The sequence below is a fragment of the Trematomus bernacchii genome, unplaced genomic scaffold (assembly GCF_902827165.1).
Source record: "Trematomus bernacchii unplaced genomic scaffold, fTreBer1.1, whole genome shotgun sequence".
Classification (NCBI taxonomy): Eukaryota; Metazoa; Chordata; class Actinopteri; order Perciformes; family Nototheniidae; genus Trematomus; species Trematomus bernacchii.
The window spans coordinates 8,248,412-8,265,482 of NW_022987689.1; the positions used below are offsets into that span (position 1 = coordinate 8,248,412).

A 17,071-nucleotide genomic window follows, 5' to 3' on the forward strand; every position below is an offset into this window, starting at 1 on the left:
AGAGGTTTTGCAGCTCTATGACAATGGCTCGCAACATCTGCCTTCTCTCCTGACAGACAAGAAATATCAACTAAAATAATGTGCTATCAAAAATGTGTAAACATGTTAAGCTCCTCCTTTGCACACAGCTCACATCGACACCTCTCGTAGACCAACAGAAAGGTATATATTAATCCAAGTTTGTGAAAACAGTAAAAACACATATGAGAAAATATCAACGTGTAAATTATATTTAACTGCAAATAGATTTTGGCACATAAAGGTTATTTCACGCTTCATAAACGTACACAAGGTACTACTGAGAAAAATCACAAACACTTTGGACAAATTCATTTTTTCAATTGCTTAGTTTGATGCTTTCATTTAAAATAGAAGGTATTGGAATAAGTGAACACTGTCTACATTATAGTGTATTGTCATAATTACAGACGCAACTAAATGCAAATGTTATGGCTTTAGAAAGCAGAATGTATTTGTTATACAGTACAGACGTGCAAAAGCCAATCTTCATGGAGCCGTTATGCCGTTGGGTTTAGGCAGGATGCAGGCAATAAAACGTGGAAATCAAATAAAAACAGGGAAATAAGTACAAATATAGGCTATAAAACCACAAAATGAATGCTCTCCAACAGTTTGGGAGGGGAGTAGGAAGAACATTTTGATTGCCATATTTTCCCCGACAGGAAAGAACTTTCTCACCCCTACATGCAAACAAACATAAACACTTTATTTCACAGTATATTTCTATTCACTCGAAAAGGGAAAAAAAAAGATTAAACTTTGACTTTCGTGCAAAGAGAGAATCTGTTTTTTTTCTTCTCGTTTCGTGCCAAAAGCAGCTGAAGCCCTGCAGTCTTCTCAGGGTTTTGGAAAGGTATGGAAAAGGAGTGAAAGACAGAAAGAGAGATAAAGTAACAGCAACTTGTTAGTCAATTAGAACCACTTCCTTGGCAGACTGCACCCTGGGAGACAGGCCTATGACTTGACATGCCATGAGACGTAGCCAATGGGAGAAAAGGAGAAATAAGGAGCGAGGGAGATACAGAGAAAAAAGCATGGCAGAGTGGAGTTTGGCACTCTTGCCTCTTAACAAGTAAGTCAGAGTGCATTTGAGGCCATATAGGTCGAGCTTATGTAAGCATTGGTTGGAAGAGATTTTTACTGGCTAGATCTCATGACTGCTGTTTTTCTTCAGAGATGCTTTGATAAAGTCAACCCGAGTCATTCAACATCATCTGTGCTAGTGAGAACATCTATAATTGGTTTTGTTTGATGTTATCTATACATAAAGCTGATGGTGAGATGAATGTTGCAGATCCTGTCTTTGTGTGTTTGCACAGCAGACTGGATGAAGCAGAGCTATGTGAAGCTAAATATTTTCTCTGCATCTCCTGCATCAGTATGCTTATGTAACACATAGCTGGCTCTGCTGCATTCTCCCTCTCAGAGGTCTGTCACAAACCAAAGCTTTTCCAAATGCAGATACAGCATGAAATCATTCACAGGATTTCACTGCTCGTATTAAAACTCGGCCATTTCTTTACAAGTTCAAAACTCCCAATGCTTACTATAAAAAACAAAATCCAATGTTTATCACCTTTTAGGCTATCTGTTTAATCTATTTAAATCAACCCCTGCCAGTCACAGCTACAAATTACCACGAAAATAAGAAAGATATTACTACTGATCTGTAGACAAAAAGATAATGACAAAGGGTGTTAAAAAAAGAAATTAAAACATGCGTTAATAAAGTAATAAATTCAGTTTTCACCTTATCCAGGGATAACCAAATTCACTGGTTTAAGTCACTGGCTTGATAAATCCATTTAAACTTTACCAAATAAAAATGAAAAAATATGACTGAACTTAAGGCCTATTTCCCATGTCTATTCTTTGTCTTCATCTACATTTCAAAGTAAGTAATACATCATGGGAAATTCATTGAATCATGTCTTGAGATCACGTGTTTTCACATGAATGTTGACCAACTTCTGGAATAATACACTTTTGAAAACAAATTCATTTATTTTTAATCTGAAATTTGCTGCAGTAACACAAGCCTAATTCAGTTTACTAAAAGCGTTTGATGCTGGATCCTTAACAAACTAATAAATGTAGTATTTCAATCTCCACTGAAACAGACCTCCAAATGTTTCTGTGTCCTCCAAATACACAAACTTAGCCCAAATCGAAACACTTTTATCAACAAATGAGGTTTAAAATTTGTTTAAACATTTTCAAACCATGTCGGTTACTCCAAGCATGTGTTTCTAATGCGCCGTGGTGACAAGGCCAGTTGGTGTCTGGCTCACGGCTGGTGTGTAGCAGTGTGTAGCTGCTGGTCAGGTTTCACTGCTACATGTCCTCGCTGCATCCCAACTATGTAGACAGGCAGTGCGTTGTGAGCGGGCACACCACCCATTCCTCTGTCACAACACGCTTCACAGCTACACGTGTACGAGTGAGCTCCTGCAAACATGTCAGACAGGTGATCTCCGCACAACGCTGGATCTGGTTTTACACGCCTCTGGGCTCTGCTGAGAAGAAATACTTTATAATGCCATGCAAATGCTAATGTATTGCTACCCGATTTGAAGACCTACAAGCCAGAAGCAGAATTTACATATAGAAGTTTGTGTGGCGCTTTGTGTTGTGAAGTAAAAGGGTTTTTTCTGCTGTGTTGCCCTATTTCTTTTAATTGAGTGGACAATGGTTGTGTTAATGTAAAATATGAGTTTAAATCTGTGCTGTGCATGTGTTGGCTATTTGCAGTGGTGTAAAGTAACTATGTACATTTACACAAGTACTGTACTTAAGTACAATATTGAGGGACTTGTACTTTACTTGAGTATTTAAATGTAAACTGTTAACATTCAGGTAAATGTGTTACCAATTTGTGTTTGTGATTTGTTGTGCATGGCTGGAACCAGGTTAAAGTTCAATGACGGGTATAAATAAAGCCACGCCTCCAATGTCTCTGTCTCGGATGCTTCGTTATTCCTCCGCTTATTTGGATGCTAAACAGCAATGAACGTAAAGCTTACTCTGCCAACAGGTTATGGGCCCAGAGACACCCAAATAAGTATTATCGGCGTTTGTCCACCGATGGAAAGTCGCAACGTAACACATGTAGTGGATTAGCAAGCTAAGCTAACACCATGAGCAGGTTGGGCTCTCGGCTAGTGTTTGACGGGGATGAAAAGAACTATGAACTGTGGAAGGGGGAAAAACAAATCTGATTTATTGTCCAACAGACCAGATGGTGGCAGATGTTAGCACTTCGGGATCTGAACTCAGATATGAAGTGCGTTATAAATTAAACCCATTATTATTATTAAATATGACAAAACCTGCACCAAAGTTTAAGTTGATTAAGTTTGCAAAGTTTTTGTTTGGAGAGTAACCCCTAGATTCCACCGCGATACGGCCACGTTACGACCGCGGCGTTCACAGCCACTCTAGTCAATGGGTGCTATTCCACCAGACGCGCCGCGTTACGGCTAGAAGCGTCCCAGAAGCGTCTCTGCGCTGGGCTCCGCTAAAAATAGGATGCAAGTCTATTTTCGACGCGACGCGAGGCGTTGCATAGCGCCGGGCAGGGAGTGGACCGGTCAGAGCATCCAGTCAATCCCCAAAATAAACTAATTTTGCAGACCCTATCCCTCCGTAGTCTTTCAAGTAGTAGGGGAAATGACAGCGTTCTCCTCCGGTTTACAGGCAATGTGTAAATTATATATATAGAATAATTATGATGATGAATTTTTTTACCACTAAAATACAGCAACACATCTTTGATTCATGTCGTTTATAACTGGAATATTACAGTTATTATTAACTTTGTCTGTACAAAGTAGCCTGTCCAGGAAATATGCCCAAATCAACAAAAACTGCGAGCCAGCACGCAAGACGCTCCGCTTCTGAAATGCTTCTGACACGCGCCTGTTGGGTTATGACGCTGGAGGTCGGACCAAAACCGCGGCAAAGCCGTGACGCGGCGCAGACGGACCCGGTGGAATCTAGGGGTAATAATGCCTGTAAGGTAGAGAACCTTATAATGGTTTTTTTTGTTGTTAAAAGACCACAAATGTGATATCAAGTGGGGGTGTTAACATTCAGGTAAATGTCTTACCAATTTGTGTTTGTGATTTGTTGTGCATGGCTGGAAGCCAATAGCGAACCAGGTTAAAGTTCAATGACGGGTATAAATAAAGCCACGCCTCCAATGGGAGTGTCCGTTGAATGAAATGCCACTGTCTCGGATGCTTCGTTATTCCTCCGCTTATTTGGATGCTAAACAGCAATGAACGTAAAGCTTACTCTGCTAACATAAACGTTGTACTTCTTCCCACTACAAGTCAGGAGGTCAATATTTTACTTTTACTCCACTACATGTTATATCTTTAGTTACTTTGAAAATGTTGATTAATGATGTGAAATATTATCAACTCTTAAGTAAGACTTGAGTACATTCACAAGCTACCCTGCAGTATACAAATAATTCAAATGAGCTTCACCTTTACCAGCGTTGATAAACACATTAATGCAACAATAATTATAATCAAAACTTATATATTATTATGAAATGGGCAAGTCTGGATAATGAGTACTTTTACTTACATTTAAGTATATTTTGATGCTGATTGAATGCAGGACTTTTACTCGTAACAGAGTATTCCTACACTGTGGTACTTCTACTTTTACTTAAGTACAAGATCTGAGTACTTCCCCCACCCGTGCTTTTTGGTAAATGTTTGGTGAAGCTTCTGAATGTATTAACAGGTACATTGCCATCTAGGACTGTGTGACAAAATAGCATTGAGTCCAACTGGAGTCAGTGTTACATGACTCTCCACAGTCTAAAAGTAATGGGACCAGTGTGCTTCTAACAAAGTGCTTGTCAGATTGTTGAACACCGTCTGAACACCCCTCCCCCACGCCTTTCCAGTGTTGGAGTAAGGCCAGCTGCACCCAACAATTTCTGTAACTTTCCAAAAGCGTCAATCCAACATTCATGCCCACTTCTCGCAGCGACTGAGCAGATGTGATAAAGTAGGCAGGACTTTAACTTATCGCTTAAGCCCTTTTTTTAATTCTTCACATAACTTCTGCAGTCATTTTGTGCAACATCATGAATGCCTTAAAAAGGAGACGTGGTAAAATTGGGCACACTGTTTTTTTTTTTTAAACCCCACCTTCAAGCGTAGCTATTTTGAACAGCTATAAACACCTTTGCCTTTAGACACGGTCAGTCTATACTTTCAACTCAGTGAAGCATGCACATGTATATAATGCTGAGTTGGAGATTTTGCCCACAGAAGAAAAATACAGACTCTCTGAGAATAATTTGGTTCATAGTCTACCTCACATTAGTACCATTATTTTAATCTAAAAGCACTAAACAGGAAACTTGATTTGATTTCACTCCTACAGTGAGCAACTGTACGGAATATACTTTACTCAGTTTGTGGTTTTGTGAAAGCCATTAATCTTTTAGTAAGACAACTTTACGCCTAAACGAGTTCTCAGTTACTGCTCTGGCACTAAAGAAGGATTTTCTATAACCCTGCAAATGTAACATGCTACATTTACTGAACTGCAGGAGGAAAATACAAGAGTCAGAAGGGAAACCGAATACAGCTGGTTCTAATATTTGCAGTTGGATAGGGTGGCCTTGGCTTACAATGTAGCCCTCGTCTCCCTCTCCTTCCAGCCTCTCCTTATCTTTCCCATTCACTTTCTCCTCTCTCTCGACCCCCCCGCCTCCCTTCATGGGTTCTTTGAAAGTGTTTTCCTGGTAAGGCACAGGGAGCGGAGAGTGAGTTGAGGCCTCTCCTTTCTGAGAACTAGCCCCGGCGCTAACATGGTTTATAGCTGCCCAGAGACAGTATCAGACATGTATGTGAATCAGGGAGGGAGGCTGCAAAAGAGGGGGAGAAAGAGAGGGGAGGGAGGGAGTAAGAAGGGAGGAGTTTGCAAACATGCCAAGCCATGGTTCACTTCAGCAGGCAGTTAAAGTGAGGCCAGGGAGAGGAGAGACAGAAAGGAGAGGAAAAGAAAAAAGAAAAACTCTCTCTGGGTTTGTAGAATTATTTCTGCTACAAGTTGAGAAACGTTCCCCCTGGGGAATGAAACTGATTTATACTCATCATTTGTCTCGAAAAATATACTTAGCCTACTTACTAAAAGTTGTACTGACGCCAAATGTGCACAACAGAGATGGATGAGTTTTAGTTAACCAGCCAAAATGTACTATAACTAGTAGTTTGATGCAGAAACACTGCTGTTGTATTTTAAAACAAGGCTAAAAAGAACCACAAAAAGAAATCAAATATGAACTACTTTAAAACAGTTATGTGGATTTAATTTTTAAGCATACAACAATTCATAAAAGCTCTTGTATGTTTGTGAGTGATGCATCATCAGGTCAAGGGCCCTTTTCTTATTGCTGTTCGTCTCTGACAAATATTAACAATAATATGCCATCATCAGCCAACCCTTCTTTCTGTTTTAGCAACAAGAAAAGCTGAGCCATTTGCATCTTTTGACCAACTTTTCATTTTGACTGCTACTGCTGAAAAACATTGGTTTGTTTGCACTAAAGTAGACGGGTTGTTGTCGACTTTCCGCAGTCACCTTATGGAAATGAGAAACCCATAGTCCTTCATCTGGGTAAGAGATTTATAAACCCAGTTAGCAGAACGATTTCAGCAATAGAAACCTAATCTTTTGGCAACAGTACTCTTAACTGGGTGTCCAATGAGAGTTTTACATGCATGTATTTGCCTGACAAAGACCTGAGACGGAGAGAGTGTCGCAGTAGAAGTAATGTGGAGGGAAGTTAATATCAATTGTTGCTCTATTTAAAATAACAAAATCCAAATGTTTGAATAAAACTGAAACTTAAATAAACAACTCCATATAAGCAATGTTGCTCAGCAGGAACATGTCCTAACCAAGCCAGTCACTGAAGTAAGTCAAAATGCACTGACTAGGGAAAGAAAACAACTAGCTTTTGGACGGCGTGGTGGCTCACCTGAGGGGACGCCCTTTCCCGCTACGTGTTAAAGAACAGACGTTGGGATTTAACCTGTAACTTGGTCAACCTTCCCAACCACCAGTGTAGCCCCGATATCAAATGATAAAATCCCTGTGAATAGTAAATGGGCCACGCTAACAATAGCTCTATTCACACAACACCCAGGGCCTCGGCTCCTTCTGGGAGATGAAGATGATTTTTGTAAAAATTAGACTTGACCATTTCCCCCCCCCTCCCCCGCTCAGGGTTTCACTTTCTGCTGCCCGACTGGTTTGTTTCACTGTCCGTCAAACCCCGAGGATACTGTTGTTGCTCCTCACCTGCATCCACAGGACAAAGTTATGGCCTGTGCTTACTTACTAAAATATCCCTTTACTTTTAGTTTGTATTATATTGTAGGCACTCATGTGAAAAGAAAACCGGATACATTAACTTTTAAGTAAATCTATTACTGAGAAATGAGTTCAATTGAATGAGGCCCAGTGTACTGTGTCGACGGGATGAATAGCAGAGTGGCTCAACCAGAGGTAATTCAGAGTTCACAGCCTACGTGCTCAGAGTGGTACTCAGCCCATCTGTCATAAAAATGAAAAGGCGAATTACAGAGGATACAGCTTTTTGACAGAGGATGGTTTTATATGCACAATTATACAAACACTTTTTTATTCATCTTTTGGCCTCCTCTGGCATCCCATACAAGGAAGCAATAAATTAACCAGCTGAAGCCAAAAGCAAGGGAGTGCTAATGAGGAGAAAAATGATGGAAATCTTGGGAGCGTAGAAGAATTTTGGAAACAAATCAAAGTTTTTACTTGAAGTGGAGCTTGCTAAATTCAGCCAATCCGAGCCAAGAGAATGTTTGAGTTGGACACTGTCGCAGCTCAAAGCAATGTATTATGAATAAATATCCGAAGTGCATATTTTCCCAAAGTCACAGGAGTGAAGAGAGGTGTAAAAGAACGGAGCACGTATCTCCAAGTAGAACATTTGACATTGTATTTCCTGAGATGTTATACAACTATTTGCACATTAAACGTTGGTTAACAAGCTGTTGCCAAAAAAAGCCCTCCTATCTCAAACTTGGCCATTACATAGTTGAAAACAGTACAGCCCCTCCTGCCTGTGTGATCTTTTAGTAGAGTAGAGGGTCAATAACAAGTCACAGCGGAGGAGAGCCAGGCATTTTTGTGCAGATAAGCCCAGATGCAGTTTGGAGCCCGGGACACATGTTAATGTTGAATGTAAAGGGGGCCACACAGATGGACAGAATCAATGGCAGACCTGTACAGGAGAGTCTAGTACGCAGATGGATTAGCCCTTTATTATTCAACAGAGGGTTTGGCTAGCTGCGCTTCCAAAGAGGTAAGGCTTATGACGTGTTTAAGTATAGATTAAAGGTTCAGCTCGAGGTCACTGCCAAATGTGAGAGACCTATCAAAACTCCCAGGGTGGTTGACCAGCAACAAACATTAACAGCACCAATTATCTAACAGCCAATAGCTGATCTGGCCCTGTACTAACAACGCTGTCAAAAACACTACCTGCAATTGTTTTGATTTATTCTTAAAAGATAATTTAAAAAATAATACAATAAAATAAAAAGATGATTCACAAATGGTGCTATCATTTATCTTCAACTGTTATTTTTAGCCTTTCCATTTTGATTATTTCTGCACACCAACAAACCAATAAGATAAAAGTAAACATGTTGGTCATGTCTTTTAACTTTCAATACTAATATAAAAAATAGAACTTGCATACAGAAGGTTTCACAAAATAATTTACAATAAATGCATCTAAAAATGTGTGAAAGGGAAGGTTTGCAATCCAACTTGCAACACACTGTACACAACTGTGCTTTGCTGATCTTGCAAAGGTAATTATCTCCAACGCTATGTATGACATTGCAACACTTCAAATTTAAAATGGTATCATGCTTGGTGAAAATGTAAAATATAAAAACTCTTACCTTGAGACGACTCTGGTCTTGGAGCAACAGGGAGGGGTCGCTGGAACCTGGGTTGACTGAATGGAAGCGCCATCTTCACGGGGCCTACGTACTCGACATACGTCCCGGGGAAGTCGCCTCTCTGCTTGGTGCGCTCGTTGTAGCCCAGCAGCCAGCCCAGGCGCTCGGGATGCTCCACGCAGCCCTCCTGGTAGTTCTCCATGGACAGCAGCGAGGCCCTGCTGACCGTCAGGACATCCCCTGGCTGCAGGTCCAAGTCCTCCTCCTGGTCCTTGGTGAAGGCGTAGAGGGCAAGGTACTGAAAACCTTCCGTCGCCATTTTGTCCGGGAAGCAAAAATCAAAATGGCCACTGAATTAGGATTATATGGTGCAGCCAGAGTACCAACCAATGACGCTGCGACGACAGAGTTCGGCTCTACAAAAATCCTCCTCTGAAACCAAAAAGGCTGGTGAGTAACTAACTCTTGGTGGGTCGGGGGGGATGAGGGGAGGAGGGGGAGTCACCCGAAGCTTAGAAGCATTTTTTTAAAAGTCGATATGGTGGCGTTCTGCTGCTGCTGTGTCTGCGGGGGCAGCAGCTTCAGACCTGACCGGTGTTGGTGGACACTTTCCTCAGCTTGATACCCCGGTTGAGCCAGATGATGGAGCAGAGGGAGCGCCTTGGCAACATGCTCTTTCAAGCAGCCAAAACCTGCTGGCTGGCTACTAGTGGAGCAGTCGGGTAAAATATTTTGCCAGTCGAAGGCCCAGCGTCGTTGGCTCTCCACCGTCGGATGAAGTGGTCTGACTGAAGGACGAGTGGGAAGGTCTTTAATCCTCTTCGGTTCTCTCACGCTCCCACATGTTCTGGACACAGATTATGACCGACCTGCATGACATAAAAACCCCAAAAATTAAAAAGGGAAAAAAGGAAATAATTATTTAAAATGACAAAAAACAATCCGGAAAACTGCAAATTATTACCAATGAATGTTGTTTCTATTCGATAAATAGCCGTTAGTAAAGCGGCGCTTATCTATGTGAAACGAAGCTTAAAGCGGGGCATGAAAATGGCGATCTGCGGCACTTGTGCAGTCTTCGGTTAGGACAGAGAGATGGGATGATGCTGCTGCGTCATGACCAACAGCAGACTGGGTCCCTGGACGGGAGCCTCCAATCCCTCCACTCTACATTCACACACCCACAGCCATCACATAATCCACAGGAACATCAAGTTTCACTGTGAAATAGGCGTCCCGTCAACTTATTAGCAGCATCCAAATTCATGCAAAGAAGGCGAAGAAAATATTTTCGCAGAACGAGCATGCAGGAGAAGCTGAGCTTCACGGCTGTAGGGCAACCAGGGGTTTCTGAAACATGCAGAACCCTTCACAACAGTTCCCTCACCGTAGAAAATAAAAAAAGGCAGCTCTGTGTTGCCTCAAATATCTTTGGCTTTACTGTCAAAATAGCTCAATCATAGCGTCCGAATGGACAGTCAGCTGAGGCACCAAAACCTTGCACAATAGCAGAAAATACCACTTAAAAGAAAATGTTTCCGTGCAGAATATCACACTCCTTCGTATCAAATGTGTCATAGTTTAATATCCATATATGCACAGCTAAAAAACGGCATTCACGGACCCATAATGAATATTGTCTGATAATAGATGATCGAGGCCCAATAAAATGCAAAAGTGAGCAAATATTACCAGCAACATAACAGATACGATTGTATCAGAATAAAAAGGTTCCAATAAACAAAATACATCAAACTCATCAGACACTGATCAGAATTTACGTATTTGAAAACCCTCAAGTATAATATCCACAGCAACACATGGAAGTACAATGTTTATGTCTTTAGGCTGACCAAATTTGAGCTACAAAGTTCAAAAATTCAAAATGGCAACTATACAAAGAGATGAGACGGGGAGCGAAGATGAGAGATCAGGGTTTCCAGATTAAGTACATCTGTGATCTGTGGACCGAGCGAGGACAGCAGTCCTGTTAACCTCTCAGGACGAGATTAAAGGGGGTCGGCGAGGAGATGGAGCAGGTGGAGAGGGACGGGTAGAGACAGTGGAGGGAAGTTCTTGTATGGCAGGAGTAAGGAGCTATATGGGGCAATTTCCCAAAACATCAGAATCAAAATAGGCCTGGTTTGCGAGGCCCGATGTTGTGCAATCATTTTTATTAGCGCTCCTGAGTGTAAAATGTTTCGAGTGATGCATACAGACGCTTAAATAAAATCTACGGAGAACATAAAAAATAAACCTTAACCTCGAAATTGCATCTTTGAATACCAAAGTGCATGCTTTCGAACATTAGTCTAGATTCTCCCCTCTCCCAACACGATATTCTGAAGGCGAACGTACGTACACTGCAAACCTTTGTGTGCAACATTATCATCTTTTAAAAAGAGTTACCGTGGATGCGGCAGAGTGCAACACTCACCCCACTTTTGGTTCAGAGAGAAGCCGGGCAGGCTCAGGCAGATTCTCGGTCCAACATCCTCCGAGCCGAGAAGCAAGAGGTGCCAGGCAAGACACGTGGCACTGGCATACCCAACCACAGCCCGCAATCCTCACACCACCATAACCCCCCCCAACCCTAAACTCCCCCTCCTTCCTCTCTCCACCTGCTCTCCAGCCCCCCCCCAAACACACATAGAGTCCTGCCTCCAACTTGCAGCTCCCCCCCCCCCCCCCCATCCTCAGCCAGCGAAAAAGTCCAGTCGTTTTTCCAGTTGCCATGTTTTATTTGTTTACGAGAGCGCTGCTGCAGAAAAGAGGAGAAAAGAAGATGAAGGCGAAGTAAAAGCAGTACGCAGGGAACGCTGTTATTCAGAAATCCCTTTTTATTATTTAGTTCCAGAGGAGAAAAAGTCGTGCGAGGAGAGAGAAGTGTCATCTCTGAAACAGTCCTGGTCTGATAGTGTTGAAGTGGCTCACAGTTCAGGGCAGCAGCAGCAGCAGCAGCAGCAGCTGGCAGGCTCAGCGTCACAGGATCCATCCTTTTTTTAAGACTTTGTATTCAGTCAGAGCAGAGAGCGACAGAAAGCAGGGAACAAAAATACCAACTGAGAGACAGAGCACTTTGCTATCAGCAGAGTCCAACGGGCTGAGGGAGACCACGCGAAAATAATTAATGAATAGGCAGCAAGTAACTCACTGTTGCTAGAGAGAGGGAAAGCTAATCCTGCACTCTGATTGGCTGCTGCTCAGGCCATGTGCTCCACAGTCACCAGAGAAGCCGGGCAAATCAAGGAAATGTTCTAATATTAGAAAATGTATCTAGGCAGTGATCAAACATCTGAACCAAACAACTCCAGCTTTTCCCACACGCCTGACTTTTTTCATCAGTGCATCCTTGATGACTGCTCATCATCTTTGATGCATCGGTGATTAAAATCAAATGAAACTGCCACAGGATAATGATGAAAAACAAAACATGGAAAAACTGAAGGCTGCGTGTGATTGGAGAGAATTCCATGAGTCATGTTGAAGTGGAGCAATGAGATGAAAGGAGAGGATTTCTGTTTTCCCGAGTTACCAGGATGATGAATGTGATGATTATATGCAACTAAAAGAAAGCAAAACAAATGCTGGCCTTTATAAAAGAAACATGATGAGAAACTATGACAAAATCCACTCCAAGTGCAAGTGTACTAGTAAAGTAATGAATACTCTATAAATAATATACAATTATATTTCCACAGCCACAGTTAGTATCAATATTATCCTTATTTCACATTTGCTATTTATCTCACTCACATTAAGTTTAACTGCGGGGGAAAGTGAGACCTAGATTGAACGCAAAATGGCATCGAGATTTCCTCCGCTGTCTGCAGACATCGAATGACTCTTGATTTGTTTAGTCAGCCACTGGAGCTCTGACCTGTTCATTATACACCGGTATGCATAATGTCAAATAAGCTATTCAGAGCGTCACTAACACAGTGGAGTGAGACAAGAGCGACTGATACAGCTTGAAGATATACTCATACTGCCCTTGATGTACTTTATTAGTGTAGTTTGAACTAAAATATAGATTTTTTACTTCTGATATATTCATTTATAAGATCATTTCATTTATAAATAGACCCCAGCACTAACTAAGAGTTGCAACAAATGGTCTTTTAACTGATTTGTTGATTGACAGGACACTAATTAGCATTTCATTTATTATTATAAGTTATTTTCTCGAAAAACATGTTCAAGGTTGTTTTAAGGTTCCAGCTTCTCCAATGTGTGAAATTCCTGCTTTTCTCTATTGTATCTTGTTGAAGGAATATGAATCAATCTCTAAGACTGTTGCTCTGATAAAACAAAATATGAATTAGGCTTTTAACCCCGTTTCCTTATATTGTTAAGCCACATGTTCACTAATGTATATACTATATGGTGCTATACTGTATATTAGGGGGGAGTGATAAAGATATTATCATATTATATGGTATTTAAAAAATGAAATGTTGATAAGATGCTATATCCAATAGCAAGTTATATTTTCTAGAAAAATCTAAAGTTTGAGTGGATAGAAATAACATTAATGTAAAAATAAAATGTTATGCTATTTCAGTGGTAACTCATACGTTAGGTATAGGACAATATTTGACTTTTTTCGTAATAATGAACTTGCTATCCAATGTGCAAATATACCATACTATTATGCCATGTTTCTTAAGCACTTCAAACTTTGTTACTGTAATGATTTATCGGCAACAAGCTAATTACAAGCCCTTATATCAGCGTGGCCATTTAATCGTTTCATATGAAATATTAAATGACCCACATGAAACATACCTCTTGTATGAAACTAACTTGTCTTGTAAATCTGTCACCTAGTTATCAGTTACCAATGCAGATGAACACGTTTCTCTGAAGGCCTGAGGGTGTAGTACATCAATCATCATGGATTGTGACTTCATCAACAGTTACATTTTTGTAGTTCAGGGTTAAATTAGGTAAACCCATAGATTTATTCAAGTGTTTGAAACATGCCTTGGCAGATCTACTGCAAATATAGATACACATATACATTCTCCCTACGGTTGGGATTATTTTTAAAAGAGAGTTTGTGAGTTAATAAATTAGAGAATGCAGTCTTAGCTAGTACAGTGTTCTTACACAAAAGGATAACATTGTCATGTCTCAGGGGCACACTTTATGGATTTCATGCATCCATAAAGAAAGGCTGCAGTCTTCTGCTGTCATTACGTGAATTTCACCAACAGAAATACATGCATTATACTAAGTTCAAACATTTACGAGGACACCCAGTTATGCTTTAAAGTGAGTGTATGCGTTGGCTCTTCACGGCCCTTCTGGTGAGGAGCTGACTACAGAGTCACCACGCATGCAGCCTGGCCTCCAGCCATCTGTCCACATGGAGCTGAAAAATCTACTGCGCCACAGGCAGCGAGGACAGGCCAACAACACAGACGCTTGTAAAGGACTCATTTTCTCAGCATAAAATGTGGGCTTAGGCATTTTATGATTTAAGTTATGTTCACCTAAATTCTATCTGTCCTTAATGAAGCTGAAAAGCTCACTTCGCTAAGTAGAAACATCTGCTACGAAGATTATGAAGCACTGAGACGGCACTGTTCTGAAAAGTCAAATACACCACAAGGCTCTACAGTTAAAGACGGCTCACTGTATTTATCAGAAAATATAAGATGCAGGCAATTCAACGCCTCAAATACTTTAAAAGGCTACCTTAAGTCTCTGCAACCACAATGTTATATGTAAACATTGTGTCTGGAACAAAGAAATACAATCTGACAAACCTGCAAAGTCAGCACACGTTGAAAATAACACAATACTTTTTACTGCGAAGTTAGCATGTAGGCCAGAAAGTGGTTAGTAACTAAGCCTCGTACTTTACCTGGACACTATTCAAGTTCGATATAAATGCATAAAACCACTAACCTCTCCATAACTAACTCTATTTTGCCTTAACGTGAATATATGCAGGCAACAGACAGTGGCCTCCATTGTAAACACAGCAATGACAAATCCAATCAAATACTTATCCCATCCGAGAGATTAATGAGGAACCGCTTTTATTTGGTTGGCGATGACGTAATGCAAATTAAGTGGCACCTACATTACATCTATTTAATTTGCAAGTCTGACTATCAATTGGAATTTTGATATTATAAAAAAGTCTTAAGATGTAAATATTGTTCCTGAAGACAAGTCAACAAGTCAGTGATGTTTTTCCAACTCCTGTAAGCAATTGGTCACATCCAGGACAGAGCTTTCGAAAAAGTATATTACAACTGACTAACTATATTTGTATAAATAGCCTGACTTATCTTCCTGGAAAGTTAAGACAATCATACTTTTGTCAACTATCAGATTTTGTTTTTTCCCTTGGGTACCAGTCCCAGCCCAGCTTGTGCAGCTTTTCCAGCAGAGTAACGTTTAAGCTGTCCTTAGATCCGTACTCTGCTGCTATTTCCATCAAATAACACCATTTCAGTTTAACTGGGTTGCTGAAGGACGTATAACAAAAATAACCACAGCTGTACTCAGTCTGGTGGAACTTGAAGTTAGCTGATGTTTTATGCAGCCACTCCGAGAAACGACACTTGGCATTTTAGGAAATCTTCACTTCTTTTGGAAGAAACAAGCTCTGCGAGTCATTTGGAGCATTTTAAGACTTTTAAAAGAAGAATGAAGGCTTTGCCACAAGTCGTGCTTCACATTGATAAAGCAGTATAATTGACATTTAGGTTGCATAATGCTGGATTCAGTAATTACAGAAGAGAAAATGGGTCTCCACACAGTTGAGTGGCTTGTCTTATTATGCAAGTGGCACAATTTCAATAAACTCCTGATGCATGCCAAATCCTCAAACCAGGGATGCACACACATCATGTCAGGCCTTCAGCTGTGTGGGCCTCCTATAGTCTGCAGTCGATGTAAAGGCACTGATACTGACAACTAACGTACCAATGGTGGTACACACATGGAGTACATTGCAAAGTGTGGCTTCTTTACTGTGTTAAGGTCCTGCAGTACAACTTGTTAGCACCATTTAACACATTAAGCATTTAACTACACAAAGTAAGTCGGAGGTTACAATTCTAAAAAAGTTGACAGCTTGTTAAAGTCCTCTTAAACGTGTTTTCAAGTCATAAAGAAACAACACAAAAACAACTCCAAAGCTATACAAAATAAAAGTTAATGTTTCAGTAAGTTAACGTTACACGTCAACTGTCCAACTGTCGACAAGCACCGGGCAACATGCTGCACGACGAGCACATATTACGATACATTTTTATCGAAATGTGTAGCCTACTGCGCAAAAGAAATTAAATGAACACAAAAATAAATCCCGAGTTGTAACATTTAAACCAGGGCACGAGTCAACATCGTGAAGCTGCGTGTGCACACTTGCAGCGCTTCCACCATTTTCCAGTACAGTGGCCGTACTGGAAATGTGCAATAACTTGGAAAAACTCACCCGCGGATATTTCTTGACTCTTCTCACTTTAGGTTGCGGAGCTTTAAACTCTTCCAAGTAGAAGACAAGAGTCCGTGTGGCGCTTTATTTCGGACGATAGCTTCTCAGTGTGCAGTAAACATCAGGTAAGCCTTCGGTTCACTTACTGCTTCGCTTCTTTCTCTCGCTCTTTCTTTCTTCTCCCGTTCATGACTCCCTGCTCCCCTACACAGCCATTTTCCAGCTCAGCACGGCGCAGGGAAGGAGAGTGCGTGGGAACTAATATGAGGAGGGCGGAAAGGGACGAAGCCGAGCGGAAAATCCCGAACGATTAGTGAGGGGTCACCGGATTGACTCGGCCCATAATGGTAATTTGAACCCGACTATCTTCAACTGCAAGGCTGCTTTCCCCCCCACTGTATACTTTAAGTTATTTTTTATTTAAAATAATCATGTCCTTATGAAAAAGACTATATATGTGAAATCCGTGTCTTTTCCCATGTTTGAACATCCTCAAATGTTCACTTCAAGTCACTTTTTACAAACAATATCTTTTTTTTCAAGTTTAAAGATGATTCATATTGTACACGTATGTATGTATGCATGCATGTATGTGACTGGTTTGGAT

The 17,071-nt window shown here is 40.9% G+C and overlaps 1 protein-coding gene across 3 annotated transcripts in view; it reads right to left on the bottom strand.

Moving 5' to 3' along the window:
- Window positions 1-16,722, bottom strand: part of pik3r2 (phosphoinositide-3-kinase, regulatory subunit 2 (beta)) — a 32,841-nt gene extending 16,119 nt beyond the window's left edge. Inside the window, exons 1-2 of one of the 3 annotated variants that reach the window (XM_034137828.1) lie at window positions 16,465-16,722; window positions 9,006-9,874 (exon numbers count right to left, since the gene is read on the bottom strand). In XM_034137828.1, the coding sequence (XP_033993719.1) occupies window positions 9,006-9,324 (319 nt within the window). In that variant the 5' untranslated portion in view covers window positions 9,325-9,874; window positions 16,465-16,722. Of the gene's footprint in view, window positions 1-9,005; window positions 9,875-11,442; window positions 11,605-16,464 lie in introns of those variants that run through there. The other 2 variants (XM_034137829.1, XM_034137830.1) reach the window with 2 other exon arrangements.
- Window positions 16,723-17,071: the final 349 nt, after the last annotated feature.